Source organism: Melanostigma gelatinosum (assembly GCF_949748355.1).
Source record: "Melanostigma gelatinosum genome assembly, chromosome: 11".
NCBI lineage: Eukaryota > Metazoa > Chordata > Actinopteri > Perciformes > Zoarcidae > Melanostigma > Melanostigma gelatinosum.
In genome coordinates, this window is record NC_136644.1 from 5,297,239 (window position 1) to 5,312,491 (window position 15,253).

The window sequence follows — 15,253 nt, forward strand, 5'->3', positions numbered from 1 at the left end:
TCATATTCTTTAAAAAAAGATACTGCCTATTAAGATTGACACACTCCCTGAAAAAAACAACTACCGATACATATTGTAGCAGTAGCTAGTAGTCTTTCCTTGCAGAAAGTGAACAGATAACATGTTGATCCCAGGTGTAAGTTTAAATAAACATGTGAGCCACGATTAATAAATCACTTTTGGATTCCTGTCAATCGAATCACCCTTTTTGCATCATTTAAGACTCAGTTATAGTAAATCTGTCATTAGCATTCAATAAGTACAGGTTATACATTTTATAAATTCATTATCAGCTTTGGAATTAGAAATGTCAGACTTCATGTTATTTTGTCGTGCTCCAGATGGAAAAGCCTCGTTACAGGATTTGTTCTGTAACTTTATACGTTTTTGATGCTTTTGTATTGGATCAGCCTTAACCTCAATAAAATACAAAAACAGTAACCCGTACCGAATGCAAATCACTTAACCTGCAACTGTGAGCCAGTTCAGGATCCCACACATTTAATGGACGACGATAAAGGGGCATTTGTGTGCTCATTCGATACATTAGGACAGTGCTACCCTTTGTGTTGGTTAAAAACTACAACACGTTTAGTTCTGACAGAGTGAAAACAATCAGTGTATCTGAAGAACAGGAGGAGTCATGAAAGACTTGATTGTCATCGCCACTGGTGATCGGACAGCACAACACCAGGTTCATTAAAAATCAAACATTAAAGCTTAAAAATAAATAATCCACTGGAAGGGTTAAATCACAAACGCAAGACATCGCACGAATAAGGGGGAAAAATGGAAGTTAAAAATCTCAGTGGGGGACATTCATGCTCGTTAACTTTGCATCAGTGATCCCTGTTTGGCAAGAGGAAGAACATGTTCACTAGTTGTTTGCTACAATATCAGCACTCAAAGAATGCACAGTGAGGGAGCCATTTCAAAACATTCTTTGTTATCAAGTACTAAAAACCCGTGGAAGGAGGATACTTGGTCCAAGATGTCGTTAAGGTCACGTATAGCAGCTGAGGTGAGAGGAAGTTAGCTAAATTAGCTAATAGCTACATGTTGTAGAGTGTGTTCAGTTCATTAATAACCATCAGGACTTGTATAAGTTCTTAAATTCCTATTTTGTGCAAATCTCTGAGGGAAGATCTCGAGGAGACAGAGGAACAAGTATTGTTCAGGCAGAATGTCGTACCCTTAGTTGTGAAAAGCAGAAACAAAGTCTTTTGCAGCGTGTTCCTATGATGTTAATCCAGCCTGGATTGAGCGGAGTTTAAAACAGCCCCGCGTCAGTGCAGATGGCTAGTGTTGTACTGGAAGGACGCCATCTGGACCCGACTGCGCAGCGCCTGGACCTCCAGGTCCTGGAAATGGTCGTCCTCGTCGTTCTGGATGATGATCTTCTGCAATTCACCGATTTCACGCTCCATCCTGGAACGCAGCTCTCTCTTCATCTTTAGCAGAGCCTGTGGGAATGGCAGTAGAGGAGAAGCACTCAGATTGTGTTTAACTTTAGTAAAAGTAAATAAGTCTCATTCATATATATATATATATATATATATAAAAAATTTATAATAATTTATAAATATAAATTTATAAAAAAAATATATAAAAAATGTAGTCAGAGGGTAGCCTCTGCTACTATTTTATTACCTTCATAAGTATAGACGCAATCATTAGCCATTACATTGTGCAAGCTGCATTTACTTAATAAATTAAAGCAAAACATCTTCCGCTTTCCAACATGAGTCCATTCAAGTTGGTGATTTGTGGCATTTTAACTCAGATTAAAAACATATTGCTCATGTTGTGCACGAATAAGATTAAAATTGAAAGATTTTTCAAATGTTTACCTTTTCTTGAGATTTTTTCCGGACCTGGATATCCTGCCGCTCTTGGGAAAGTTTTTCAGCAAGTAGTGAAAACTGAAAGAGAGGAAGCACATTAAAGCATCATCCTGGAATTCATGAGTAGGTCCATTTAAAAACGATACAACAGTGCGTGTGACTTCCTGGTTCTTACATAGGTCTGTGTGTGTCCTACCTGGTCTTTGTAGTAGTTCTCCATGGACTTGATCTGGTCCTGGTGTCGTCTCTGATGTTCCAGCCGCTGCTCCTTAGCGTAGGCTTTCTGCTCCCTCAACCGGACTTTCTGTAGCTCCAAACCCTCCTCAAACAACTGCTGAAACATCTAGACAGACACACAACCACACATCACGCAAAAGACTCACGCCAGATGTTCCCATGGTTTGTGATGCAACTTATACTACTTCATATCTAAGGTTATTTGCTCTACAGCTCAGACTCCTCAAGCACCCACACAAAGATGTTAAAACAGGGACCTAACTTGCCTAATAAAGTTTGGGTTTCAGAAGAGATGGACAATGTCAACAACCTCAAGTCCATTGCATCCTTGTAGTTTGTGGGAGCCATCAAAGTTGCCAAACATCAGCTGCTTTTCTCAGTTTTTTTTATCATTGAGTATTTTATATATTTGGGTTGTGAACGGGACTGTTGGTCAGACAACACAAGCAAATCCTAGTTGTCATATTAAGCTCTGGAAAGATTTGACCTTTTTTGTGGCACGTTTCAATACTTTGAAACCTTTCGATTTTATATCCAAGACATTAAATAAATAAATTGGATGTAATTCTATATTTGGGTAATTGTTAGTCGCTGCCATAGTCCTAGAACTGGAGCGCAGAGCTGCGACCGGCCTCCACTACCCACCCTCTCCTCCTTGGTGCGAGCCCTCATCAGACGGGCGCGGTGCTGGACATGGTAGTCGCTGTGGTACTTCTTGGCGCGTGCTACCTGCTGCCTCTGTTCCCTCTGTCTGTTCTGGGTCGACTTCTGCTGTTGGATACGCTCTTTGAAATCCCTCTGGAAGATAAACAGGTTCAGCTTATAACTGGTCAGCCGTGTTTCACAAACACCGCTTGTCCAGAACAGGCAGGTGAAGTCATGTGGGTGCACGGTTTTGTAAAAAAAAATATGATGACACTCTAAACATCCATTGTAGCCGTTGTTGATAAGCTTACTTAAATGTGAAGGGACCTTTTGAATGTGTGTTTATGTGTTGATGCTCACCAGACGCCTGTTGTGGTCCTTGTCTTTACGGATGATCTCCACCAGCAGGTCATGTTTCCTCTGGGCTTCTTCCACCTGACAGACAAGCAGGCGTTTACATATTCATTCATCAGTCCTTCCACCACATCGTACATTCCAGATTTTAAAGAGCACACAGACACCACAGTCAGGCCCATTGTTCCTGCACACGGCAGACTTGCAGTGGCCACATTGTCCTACCTGGCTTGAGAGTTTGCTGCGACGCTGGCTGTGAGGGGATGACAGGGCATGGAGTCTGTCCACCTGCTGCATCTGCTGCTCCCACATCCGACCCAGGGCGTGGGGGGAGATGTGAAGGTGGGGCAACTCCTCAAGGAGCACGGGAAGGAGTTCATTCTCCTTCACCTTCACTGCAGAGAGAGGACAAGAAGAGGAACATTACAACCATAGTATAATCAGACTACAATTGGTTGAAATCTGCAACCTCACAGCTAGAGGTCACCTAATCCACACTAGTCCTTTTTAAAAAGGGAGCTCCAAAGTTAAAATGTCATCAAATAATCATCTTTGACCAGTCATAAGAACCTTTCCTTCATAGGTTAGCTGCAGTTTACAATAGATTACTGTTCAAGATGACCCAACTATGACCATACAAAAGGTTCATATGGTGTTACTGTGCTGTTTTTGGGGAAATTTAAAAGCAAAAGTCAGCGAAAATTGCATTGTAACAGATTGATACATTTTTTTTGTGTCATGTGAGCTGACTTCCTTTTTCTTTTTTTTTTTGGAAAAAAAACCCATGTACAGTAAAATAACTTGACATTTGACATGGGTGTAGTCTGGGTCATCCTGACTGGAAGTTGCAGGTAACCTGTGAAGGAAACCTTTCTAAACAGGTCGAACACACCTAAACACTACTTCCTGAAACCTACAGCTATTCGTCGAGTCCTGAAAACACATGTACAGTAGATGGTGGTCGGCACACCCCCAGTGTACTGACACAGAACAGTGGACTGCTTTGAATAGGGGCAACTAAAAGAACGCCCTACCTAAAAGCAATATTAATTTAAGTGTTCGCTGTATAAAAAAATATTTTCACTGCTTTACCTTGCCGTCTGACACCACTTTCCTTTGGCACTATATTTTCTCAACCGTAGAACTACCGTAGTCCTACGCATGAGCGCAACTGTGCCACGCACTGTATTACGCCGCAGCCCGACTGTCTGAGTCAGGTACTTCAAGACGTGCAGTTGCGCAATCAGACCGTAATCCAAATTACGTAAATTGTAAATGTTTAAAAAGATGGTGCGTCCTTGCGTTTTTCTGGGCTGCTCCAACAAAGAAGTGTCCTGGTCACCATATCGATTTCACCGGGTTCCGACTTACATGACTTTCAGATGTGCCTTAAGGTGGAGCATTATTATGCAGTTGGAGATGTTTGACGAGGACAAGAAATATTGTAAAGTGTGTCTGTTGAGCTGAAGCTTCAGTCCAAACTAATAACATTTTGTCTGCTAATAAGGAACACAATCAGAGTAAAGCAGTAAGAGCGGCGATAAGCATGGCTTTGCTTGCTGGTAGTGGAAATACTCATTGTGTTGTGGAGACTAATCACATGTGTACAATGATAATAGAAAGGTCCATGTGGTGAATATACAAGTCTTGACCTACTTGAAGGAGCTTTCCTGGGGGCCTCCTGCCGTCTCCGTCCTGCTGTGGTTTGTACGTGACGTTGTGAACTACGCTGGGCCTTCGTCCTCGCTGGGGACAGTCTGGGGGCTTCGGAAACATCCCTTAGTATGGCCTCTCTGTACTGGCGCTCCTACAAACACACAGCCACAGACACACTTAACTGTTAGCAAACTACACATTATTATTTCCCCTTTGACATTTCATATACAAGTGTATGCAAACTGTTGGAGGTAAAAATGTTCTCCTTCAGTTTCTCTAGAACACAACAAATGACGTGTTATTTATATTTTTACAGTGAAATGAAAATTGAGGAAACGTTATTTGTTTGAATGCATCGTAAAGTCTAAAGAGGTCGCCTGTGATCTTAGTTACATGCGAGTCCGTCATGTCCATAATTTGTTAAGTGGAAATTTGCACTGTAATCTAAATACTATATTTCTCCAAACATAATACTCAATGACTGTGATGAAAATAAATGTTTTCATAGCATCTCACTGCACGGCATGGAGACCCATTCTCACCGGAGCAAGAGGTCTTTGGGATGTTACACAGAGCCATGACATCATATCTTGGAGATAATGTCTGTGAATTTGAGTAAAATACAGACTTTGCTTATCCCCTGCAAATGCGCCACACGAGATAGACTTATGGGGGTGGTATTTAAATCACATGAGGTCACGATTAAGAAAGCCAGTCTTTAAAATCTTGTGATGCGAATTATGTTAATATGAGAAACAGACTGAGCTCTGTAACCACTTAAACAGGGTTGTTCTGTAGAGAAAGGAGAGCTGAGAGTATTCACACTGTACGTCATACTAGTGACTTACGGCTTGTTGAGCCTTGAGGCGTGCCTTGTCTAGATCTGCCCGTTCTTTGTCTTCATATCTTTTCAACTCATCCTCATAGGCCTCATTCTCCAGATACTGAAAGAGAAAGATTCACTTTTACTTTAAACATAAACGAGATCATGAGTAGAATCATTTAATAACTGAGATTATGATTATTGAGTGATGAAAAAACAAGGAAGCAAATACACAATGTCTTATTTTTCCTGTTTAAAATATCCAATCTGTTCAATTTATCAAGCCTAACTTGGTCTTTATTGTCCTTAAACTACAGCTAAAATCCTCTCAGTCAGGCTTCAGTGAAGCATTTTCATCTATTGAGAAGTCTGCAAATTACAGCCAGTTGACATGGTCAGCGTGGTGTAACTTATTCTTGAGTTCAACTAAAGTAATATGCTGTAAACTAACTAAAACCACTAAAATATATATTATATCAGTATATTCTATATTATAGCGCCTTGAACCTACCCGTGTCTGCAACGTCCTCCATTAATAAACACGCCTTGCCTATATGGTACATTTAAAGTGGCAGCACTAAGGTAACCAATAGCTATGGTAGTACCTTGCTAGGTTTTCTGTGAGACAGTCTGTGGTGTAGCTCTCCTCGCTTTGAATGATCAGAAGCTGCAAGGTTGGTTTGTCTCCCATCATCCAGACTCAAGGCCTCTGCCATGGCATCTTCTAACTGTCCGTGCAGGGAGCGACGGGCCCGTGGGGGGGAGGGGGATAAGGAGTGTGTCCGGTGGGTGGATTCGCCGTCAGGGTTTCCTAAAACGAATACATGTTACAATTCAATACATGGACTTTTAGTGTCAGCAGCTCTTAAAGGACAATGAATGTGTTAACTGTGTGTTTACCTGCGTGTTGTCTGGGAGTCCTGCCACACTCCATGATGCTGTCACTGTGGTGGGACTGCTTGTCCTCTTCTCTGACTTCACTGGACTCTCCGCTTTCCCCCAGAACTCGTTTGAGCATCTGTAGGAATTACACGTTGCAAACGTAAAAGTGATAATTCACAAATATGTATTTGTCCTAAAGCAAACTGCATTGAGCTGACCACAACATACTCCAAACAAAGCAGACGGCACACATGCAGAAAGGATCAAAACAGCTTTTGCTTGAAAATATTAATGTAATATGCTGGGACCTTATACAAACTACACACACACACACCTGATCGAGTTCCTCAAGCCGATGGGAAAGGTTTTCAGATAAGTGATGCAGCTCCTCTTCCGCTTGCTTGTTCCTCTGTCTGCGATACGACAGAGACTCCTTCCTGTTCAGGGAGACGATTACAAAGACAGCAGTCAGAAACATTGTCCCCTCATAAAATAATAATGTCAACGAGGACATGCTATTCCTTAATCTGTAGCTTCCTACTGTCCTCCGGCACTCCACCTATCTTACCTGAGGCCTGTCCCAACTCTGTGATCTACCCTGCTGTCCAGTTGTTTTAGTGTATAACCTAGATACTCCTCATCTTGCTCTTCCTCCTCGGTGTCTGGCGGAGAAGGGGTTGTGACTGTCCTCCCATCCTGCAGGGTGAGGAAGAGCACATCTGGCTTGGTGCGGAACAAAACCCTCCTGGGTTCCCCATTGGTCAGCTGAAATTAGACAAAAAGTCATTCAAGTTAATTTGGATTATGCTCAGGAAATATTTTCAATAAGTCACTTTAGACAGAGCAACCCGGGTTGCTGGCGATAACACATACTTAAACAATACGGATCCAAACGTGTCTGTGTGGGTTTGAGGTTGCTGTAAAACTGGTGACGGCATGTTACTCTCTTACCTCAAGTGTCTCCCCCTCTACTTCTGTCCCGGCTCTTTGCTGACTGGACAAAGACTTCTCCCTCGCACCTGGAAATTGAGCAAAACACGACATCGAGAACAAAGTCACACTTCGCTCTGATGGGCGATTTCCACTTGATAGCAGTCACACGGGCGTAGCAGATAAACAGTACAATGTGCTAGATGCCCCAGAGATCCACCATGCAGTCATAACTATCAATCCAATCAACTGCTCGGCTTTACTCCCACGATGTGATTCAAGATATCAAACAGTTTAATCCCTTGACATTTTAAACTGAACAGGTACATTTATTTTACTCACATGGAGGCTGGGGAGGAGGAGACTGTAGTCCGTTGGTAAGAACTGTCTCAGCTGGCGGATCAGAGGTCTGTGTGAGAAAAGAGGAGAAAAGAGCAAGAAATGAATGTCTGTGAAGCTGAGCAGACACCATTACCACTTAACTACAGAGGGACACCGCTTAGTACTGGACATATTGTGCACCTCAAAAAAAAAGGTACATTTTCTGAAATCATCCATGTCTCTCATGGACCACCAGAGACCAGACACAAGACTTTTAGAACATAATGACACTGGTGACGGGTCAAGTCACTACAAAGGAAGGAGAGGAACATCTTAAAGCCATAACTAGCGGTAAGCTGCGTGCGTACGTAGCTACGCAATACCAAGCTGTTGTGCATGTCAGGGCCTGCTATTAAGTAAGTGTGCTGAGTCAGTCAGACGGCAGTTCCTGGTTTCAGTAATTCCTTTGTGAAACTATAAATATGTGCACGTCTGTACTTTTTCTGTGATGCATTATATTATCTTGAATAAAGGTATTGCTTAACCCTTTGAATGATCAGTGAACATACACAAAACAGAACAGAGAGACAGTCTTGCATTGACATCACTGCAGTAATATATCTACATAATATATTGCCTCTAGAACTTTGGGAAGATAAAGTCTGCATGTCCTTTCCCTGCATGCAAATAAGAGGTCAATTGACCGTAAAACTATTGAACCTCATCATGCTGAATTGAATGAGGCTACCTCTGCAGTGACAGGAGCGGCTCCCTCCTCTGCCTCCTCAGCAGCTGTTGGCGATTTGCTGGGCGAGTGCGGGTCTGTGTTGGGTTCGCGGGGGGTGTTGCTCTGAGCGGGAGGCTGCAGAGCGATGGCTGAGGACAGCGGTTCAGTCGGTGGAGCGTCCCGGACGGCCAGAGGACCAGAGGCGGTGACTGCGTCTGAGGTTTGGGGAGGGACGGCCAGTCATGGCAGATTAATCTTGCGAGTTATTGAAAGAGTTACAACAGCTGCAAATTAAAATCGTAATAATGGAACGCCTTGGTCGTCGAATGGTTACAGCGCATGCAACATAACATCAACATTGCCAGTTCGGTTCTGAATTCATCAAACTATGCAGTCAATGACTATTTATAACCAAAGATACAAAAACCTTACATTTTTGCATGTTAAAATGTCTATTTTAGGAGTTTTCTGCATCCAAGCCTTGACTGAGATTGATGAAAATGTAAAAGATAAATGAATAGTTTAATAATAAATGAATCAAAGTATCAATGATACTTGGAGGCAACATGATGTGACAGAGCAAACACATATCTGTAATCATTTTGGTTTATGTAGATACGGTTAGGCTGTGGTTTGCAGTGAAGCAACACTACCGGTTAGGCAACTACTGTGACAACTAAACCAACAGCATTAAATCAGTGCATAAAACAATGTGGGCGCTCTCAAATGCCTAAAATAGTTTCAAACAGCAATGCAAGGTCATTTGAGAAATCTTCTAATCAGGGAACATGATTTCCTGACACACCTTATTGTGAAACATCTGGAAATCAAGGCGGAGACAAACCATTGATATGTATGCATACAAGTGGGGCAGAGATGGGTTTGCGTTTGCGTGTCTTACCTTCTAGTTTGGCTGTGAATGTGCGTGCTGAGACTCCCAGCCCAATGAGCTCACTAGTTGATCCCATCTCCTCAGCATTCCAGGTATGGAGGGAATCTTTACTGGAATGGACAGCGGACCTGAATGATACGACGAGATATTATTTACCCAAAGTTCACACAAGTACTGTACAATAAATGACGGATGTTTTTCTGTGGTATACTTTCCCTGAATTCATCAAACGACAAACTGATTTAAACTCTCGAACTGACCGATTCAATGAGTACTCAGCACCAAAGACATTAAAATCATTACTTTTGCATGGTAAAATACGAGTTTTCCAGATCCACGCCTTGTCTTAAATTGGGTCATAGCATTCCTGATTCCAGCGCCGTCATTTGACGTTGCAGTGACACAGCTGATGGCAAGGAAGACCCACAGAATAGTTCAGCTTGTATTTCTCTGTAGTCAGGCGGAATGCTTAACAGAACTACCTTGTTCTCTTGTGTTGCACTAACTAGTTACGTTTGCAACAGAGGAAATTGCATCGCAAAATATGAATGGAGAGGATGTTATGGAGTTTGGCAAACGTACTGCTGAACGTTTGCCAAACTGGCTGTTGAGTCAACAGGATGTACAGGCCGGATACGCCCTGAAGCTGAATGATATGGTCGCAGTTACGTGGAACAATTGGGCCTGTGAGTAATATTTATTTAACTCCAATGCAATTCATCTTCGTGTTTGCGGGAGTACCGGTATGTGTAGCAGAAGATCTTACTCTCCACTGGAAGACAAAGAGCCTCCATCCAGTTTAGTCTCCTGCTGTGTGGCTTTGCAGCTTGTGGGCTCCTTGGTTTCATCCGGCACATCCTCACTCACACTGTCATTCACTTCTTCTGAAAGAAAAGATGAACAACTGACCATGAGGGAGAGAGAAAACAAAACAAATGTATGTATAGAAAAAAAACACAAAGAGAAAGCAATACTTGTGATCACGACACGTAATGACTTCCATGGAATATTAAAAGAGGAACGAACACATATAACCTTTAATTCTCACTCTCAGTATTGTACTGCTGTTCAAAAAGACAAACCTCAAAGACACAGCCTACGAAGTCTGACAAACAACTGAGACCATGTTGTAGTTCTGAGCACTAATGTAAACTCAAAAGCCAAATACAGCAACTGCTAACCAGCCGAAGCACTAACAGCAGAACTCTTCACTGTTAGACACTGAAGAAAGACATCGCACTGCACCAATGTCACCGCAGCTCAGTACACAGACAGCTGTTAGCTACATTCTACTCAGTACTGCACATACAGGATGTTTAATTAGGCCATTTAGAAGTTCGGATCACTTGTGTGTGCAGACAGTCATTAACTACTAATTGCCGTTTGGCAGCGGTCTGAGGGACAGGCCACTCATACAAAGGCATGCTCAGTTCTGGCACATGAAGAGAGCCGACTGTTCTCTGTCAAAATCCGGCACCAACTGGTTCTAAACTGGGTTCAGGACACATTATATCCTATTCATGCTGAAGGACAAACAAGCACTCTATCCCAAACAGAGACTTATGGCTCAGTCCGTAAAAGTAAAAGTAGCTGATTCAGGCAAACTGAGGACACTCTGGCCACTGCTCTGTGAAGCATGATGAGATTTAAAGATGTTGTATTGTCAATTAATCAGTGGTGTATAAAGTACCCAAAAGCCATACTTGAGTAAAAGTAAAGATACCTTACTGGAAAATGACTCCAGTAAAAGTAAAAGTCACCTATTAGAACACTACTTGAGTAAAAGTCTTAAAGTATCTGATATTTATTGTACTTAAGTATCAAAAGTAATTTTCTGATATTAAATGTACTTAAGTATTGAAAGTAAAAGTACAAGTAAATGCTGTTAATAAAAAAGCAAAGGGTCATAATTTTGAGAATGATGAAGTTTATTCTTTTAAGTGCTGTGGCCACCATGACCAAGGACATGGAGCTGTGTTGAACATAATTGGGTTGGCTGTGATCCATTCAGGAGCAACAATGTTCAACATAATATATTGTACATAAGTATACTTTTGCATCTACTATGAACTTATCATCATAATTCTCCGAAAAGCAATATGACACTATGAAGGAGTTGTAACAGTGCGTTTATAAGTATGCTCATTCAGACTAGAGGATATAGAGGACAAATGCATAATATTATGTTCAGCAAAAAATATCCACTTGATGCATCAGGTCAGTGTTTAGAGAAAGGACACCTGCCTTGTAAACTCCTATGGGCCTGATTTGTACAATAGGCAAAGGTTTTGCTCAAGATGAATCTGCAATTGGGCGACTGCGACCATCATAACTCCATCTGATCATCCACAACATGACTCAAATATCAAAACATGATCAATACTAAAGCAGCACCGAAAGTAACAACCCAGTCATTACTTGAAACTGAAAAATGTCCTGTTCATCTTCAAAAGACAATTCTATTAGAATGTAAAGAAGTTGCATTGTATTAGAATGTAACTTCTTTACATTCTAATGGAATGTAAAGAAGTTACATTCTAATTATTATTAGTTTTCATTATTATTTGTTTTACAGATCTGTCAATTAAATCAACTAATTGATGCGACAACAAATTCGTATGAGCGTTAGTCGACTAACAATTTCTTTGGCCCTACTGATACTCTAATGTTTATGTCAAATCAACAAGTATTTTGTTGTGCATTGATGTAATGTAATTAATTAATTAACACTAGCATGTCACCGGCTTTTTCGAGTTACTAAAGCTGAATCTTCCGGAAAAACATTTTGGCAAGTTTCTATACATTATGAAGCTTCAAAATATGTGATTAAAATTATACGGTACTCATTTGTGACATAAAACAAAGCCCTTTTGTGTGCAAAACTTTTGTTAGAGATAAAAACATATAATTATCTGTCAGGTTGATGAAGGAAACGTGACAAAAGAATCTGCCTACCACCGTTCTGTGACTCCTCGCTTATCTCCTCCTTGAGATATTCCAGGAGGCCATCGAAGATTTCCAGAAGGTTCTTGATAGACTCTTTGTCGCCTCTGACGACATTTTCTCCTGCAGACACACAGCCAGTATTATTATTTCAGGGCTCATCCGATTTATTGCTGAAGAACATTTGTCCTCGTGCTTCTGCAGGAAAACGGGCCATGCAGCCCAAAATAAAGATACTTGATACCAAAATTCTTTTGCAAATTCCAATCTCAAGTCGATCCACGTCTGAATTTACGTAGCCGTTTATCTTAGTTGCTCTTCTCTTGTAGATGCACATGGCTTAATGTTGTCGTAAAGAGTGATCGTGTTCATCATACCTGTGATGTGTGAGAGACTGATCTGGAGGTAATCCAGGGAAAGTGAATCAATCACAGACTGAACGTTATGGACGTTATCCTCTTGACTGCATGGCGCTGCAATGTAATCTGAACAAATACAAACGCAGCAACGTGAATAACCAAAGCATGTATGAGACCAAGGAAATGCACAACAACGCCAAGGGCCACATGCATTCACACACTTCCTTGAACACAAGAGGGCCTTCACTTTAAGTCTTTCTCGAACATAACAATGTATTAAAGAGCTCAGCGACATTAACAGTCGCATGATTGCATGTTTAATGGTCTTAGGAAACATTCCTGACACACTAAGCACACTCAGGCGATAATGCTCTAAAGTAAAACCTCACGGCTTGTTAACCGCCAGTGGTTTTGGCCCTTTGATTTGAATATTAATTACCTTGTTGGGGCTACAAATTATGGTTGCTTTCATCATTAATTACTCTGCTGACAATTTGCTGAATTAATTAATCATGTGGTCATTTTGACCAGCAATACTAAATCTGTAGATACTCGGCTTATTATCGCATTTGACAAAGAAAAACAGCAAATCATCACAACGGAGAAGCTGGAAATGGAGAACATTTGCAGATTTTACTTTTAAAAAAAAAACCCTACACAATGACTTGTTGAAATAGATGTCTACTATGTTTCTGTTGATCTACTCATCGGTCGATCAACTGAATCTTACCTGGAACTTTCTCCCCCAAGATGTTTTCATACAGAGCAATGAAGACATTTGCGTCACAGTCCGTCAGTTTCCTCAGCCTCAGCTTTATGGGACACTTGCTGAGTAGATCATTTGCCACATCTACCCAATCTGTGGAAGAATGCAACAGTCTTCAGAATCATCTAAAACAGTGAAGTCATCGCTTGACTCCAATATCTAGAAAGTATTTCTACTGAATAATAAAAAATAGAGGCAGGGAATGGTTAAACAGAACACTTTCTTAATAAAGAAGACATCAGTGTACCATGAAGAAAGATTTGACTTCTAGAGCTCATTATGGAGACATTCACCGTGTTTTAACGTCTCTCAGCAGGTTCAGTACCTCCTCTAGGGGTGATAATGTTCACTCATGATGCTCATCCGCGGCAAACTTAAGTTTGAGAGCGGGGAGTCATCTCTCCCCGTCTCACACACAATCACTACACTTTATATTCAACGTAACGTTATGTATTGTACCTTATTTGTGTTGTATGTTTCTTGAGTCTGTCAATAACTATGAATTGAACCAGCTAGCTTCTGTTAAAGACTAACAGTGAGTGACATAGTTCTTAACAAATAACACTGGTGGCCATGGGTTTGGGATGTTAAAACAACAGACTGTAGTCTACAGTTCATTGCCTGCTTTAAATCCCCTCTGACGTGTTTCACCATAACTTCACCGGTTGAGTTCACTCAAATAAGTAGCTAGCTAACGTTGCTACTTCAGCGTGCTAACGGGAACATCATCAGAGAACGTTAAACTGAGAGCTCCAGTCAATCTTTCAATTAAAAAGTAGATCTAAAGTGTAGCCCGTGTATGTTATTGTGATGACAGGCTCGGTGACAGCAGCAGAGCTACAATAACCTGAACGTTAGCTGTAAGTTAGCGTTACGTGTCGCTAGCTTTCTCCGGGTCTGGAGCACGGTCTCGTTGCCTCACCTCTCTCTCCCTCCTGGGTTCCCATGAAACAGCTGTCGACGAGACGCAGCTGGAGCTCAAAATCTACGGACTAAGTGAGCTGGAAAATAATCTCGTGTAACCCGGAGCCCCGACCTCACAGCTGGGGTCAGTTCTGGTGTTTGTTGTGGGTTTCTGGGAGAAGGAACTGCCGTCTCTCGTTTAAAATTGAAGTCTTGTTTGATTGGACGTTAGGCTCGTTCTTTGTTTCCGGGTGTTCCCTTTGGTGAGCGCGTACCGCCCTCTGCTGGTTAGTGTGTATAACCCAGGCAAAAGGCAGCATTTTACCCTCCTTTAATCAAGTCAGCTGACAATATCAAAGCTGGAAACATTCACAACAACTTAATTTCGTAGAATACATCTCCACACTTTCAAGGGTTGAGGGGGCTTTTAAAATAGTCCGACATCACCAGGATTAACCTGATCACATTACATCCATCCTTATGACCAAAAACAGGTGTCTTGACCTTTTTTAATTTTATGATGAATTTAATTTATATTTAAATGTTATCCTGTGCCAAATAATAGTTTGACAGTTAAGCAGCGCTCTATTGTGTGACGTTAATCATTACATTTACAAAAAGCACATGTTCCCATCAGCAGTGTAATGACATATTTATTTCTAGTGTGTAAGTGTGTTTTGGCGAAAATACAAGCTGAACATCACATGTCTCACTTCTCATGTCCCCAATACCCCTTCACTCACTGACTAACCTATGAAATAAAAAGCTTACAAGACACATTCAAATCTACCTTGAGAGATATGAGAAATTGAACTGCCACAGTGTGGACAGTTTCTCCAGAATAAACATCTATTTCTCAATAGCAGAAGTGAAGACTGGCCTTTAGAGAACGTTCACACGCTACTGTGTGAGATATAGATCTGTTTTCGAGGAACTAAAATGTGCAGGATGTCAGTTATTTTTTTCTTGAC

The 15,253-nt window shown here is 41.3% G+C and overlaps 1 protein-coding gene across 2 annotated transcripts; it reads right to left on the bottom strand.

Annotated features, from left to right (window-relative positions):
• Positions 1–1,278: 1,278 nt before the first annotated feature.
• LOC306784274 (centrosomal protein of 95 kDa-like) lies at positions 1,279–14,444 on the bottom strand. 2 transcript variants are annotated; one of them, XM_079278176.1, is made up of 21 exons: positions 14,302–14,444; positions 13,344–13,472; positions 12,632–12,739; positions 12,267–12,377; positions 10,078–10,192; positions 9,321–9,439; positions 8,441–8,634; positions 7,714–7,780; positions 7,393–7,460; positions 7,010–7,206; positions 6,776–6,878; positions 6,460–6,577; positions 6,165–6,370; positions 5,585–5,680; positions 4,737–4,887; positions 3,306–3,475; positions 3,087–3,161; positions 2,727–2,879; positions 2,041–2,187; positions 1,851–1,922; positions 1,279–1,463 (listed from the first exon to the last, which is right to left on the bottom strand). In XM_079278176.1, exons 1-21 carry the CDS (start codon positions 14,324–14,326, stop codon positions 1,287–1,289), a joined length of 2,601 nt encoding a protein of 866 aa, XP_079134302.1. In that variant the 5' UTR covers positions 14,327–14,444; the 3' UTR covers positions 1,279–1,286. The 2 variants fall into 2 exon arrangements, with proteins under 2 accessions (XP_079134302.1, XP_079134301.1); XM_079278175.1 differs by having other exon boundaries at positions 10,078–10,195.
• Positions 14,445–15,253: the final 809 nt, after the last annotated feature.

Coding starts and splice junctions, on each gene's coding strand:
- LOC306784274 (XM_079278175.1), bottom strand. CDS start 14,326: ATGGGAACCCAGGAGGGAGAGAGAG. Junction 2,880..3,086: donor AGGACCACAACAGGCGTCTG/GTGAGCATCAAC, acceptor TTTATCTTCCAG/AGGGATTTCAAAGAGCGTAT. Junction 2,188..2,726: donor CTCGCACCAAGGAGGAGAGG/GTGGGTAGTGGA, acceptor GTGTCTGTCTAG/ATGTTTCAGCAGTTGTTTGA.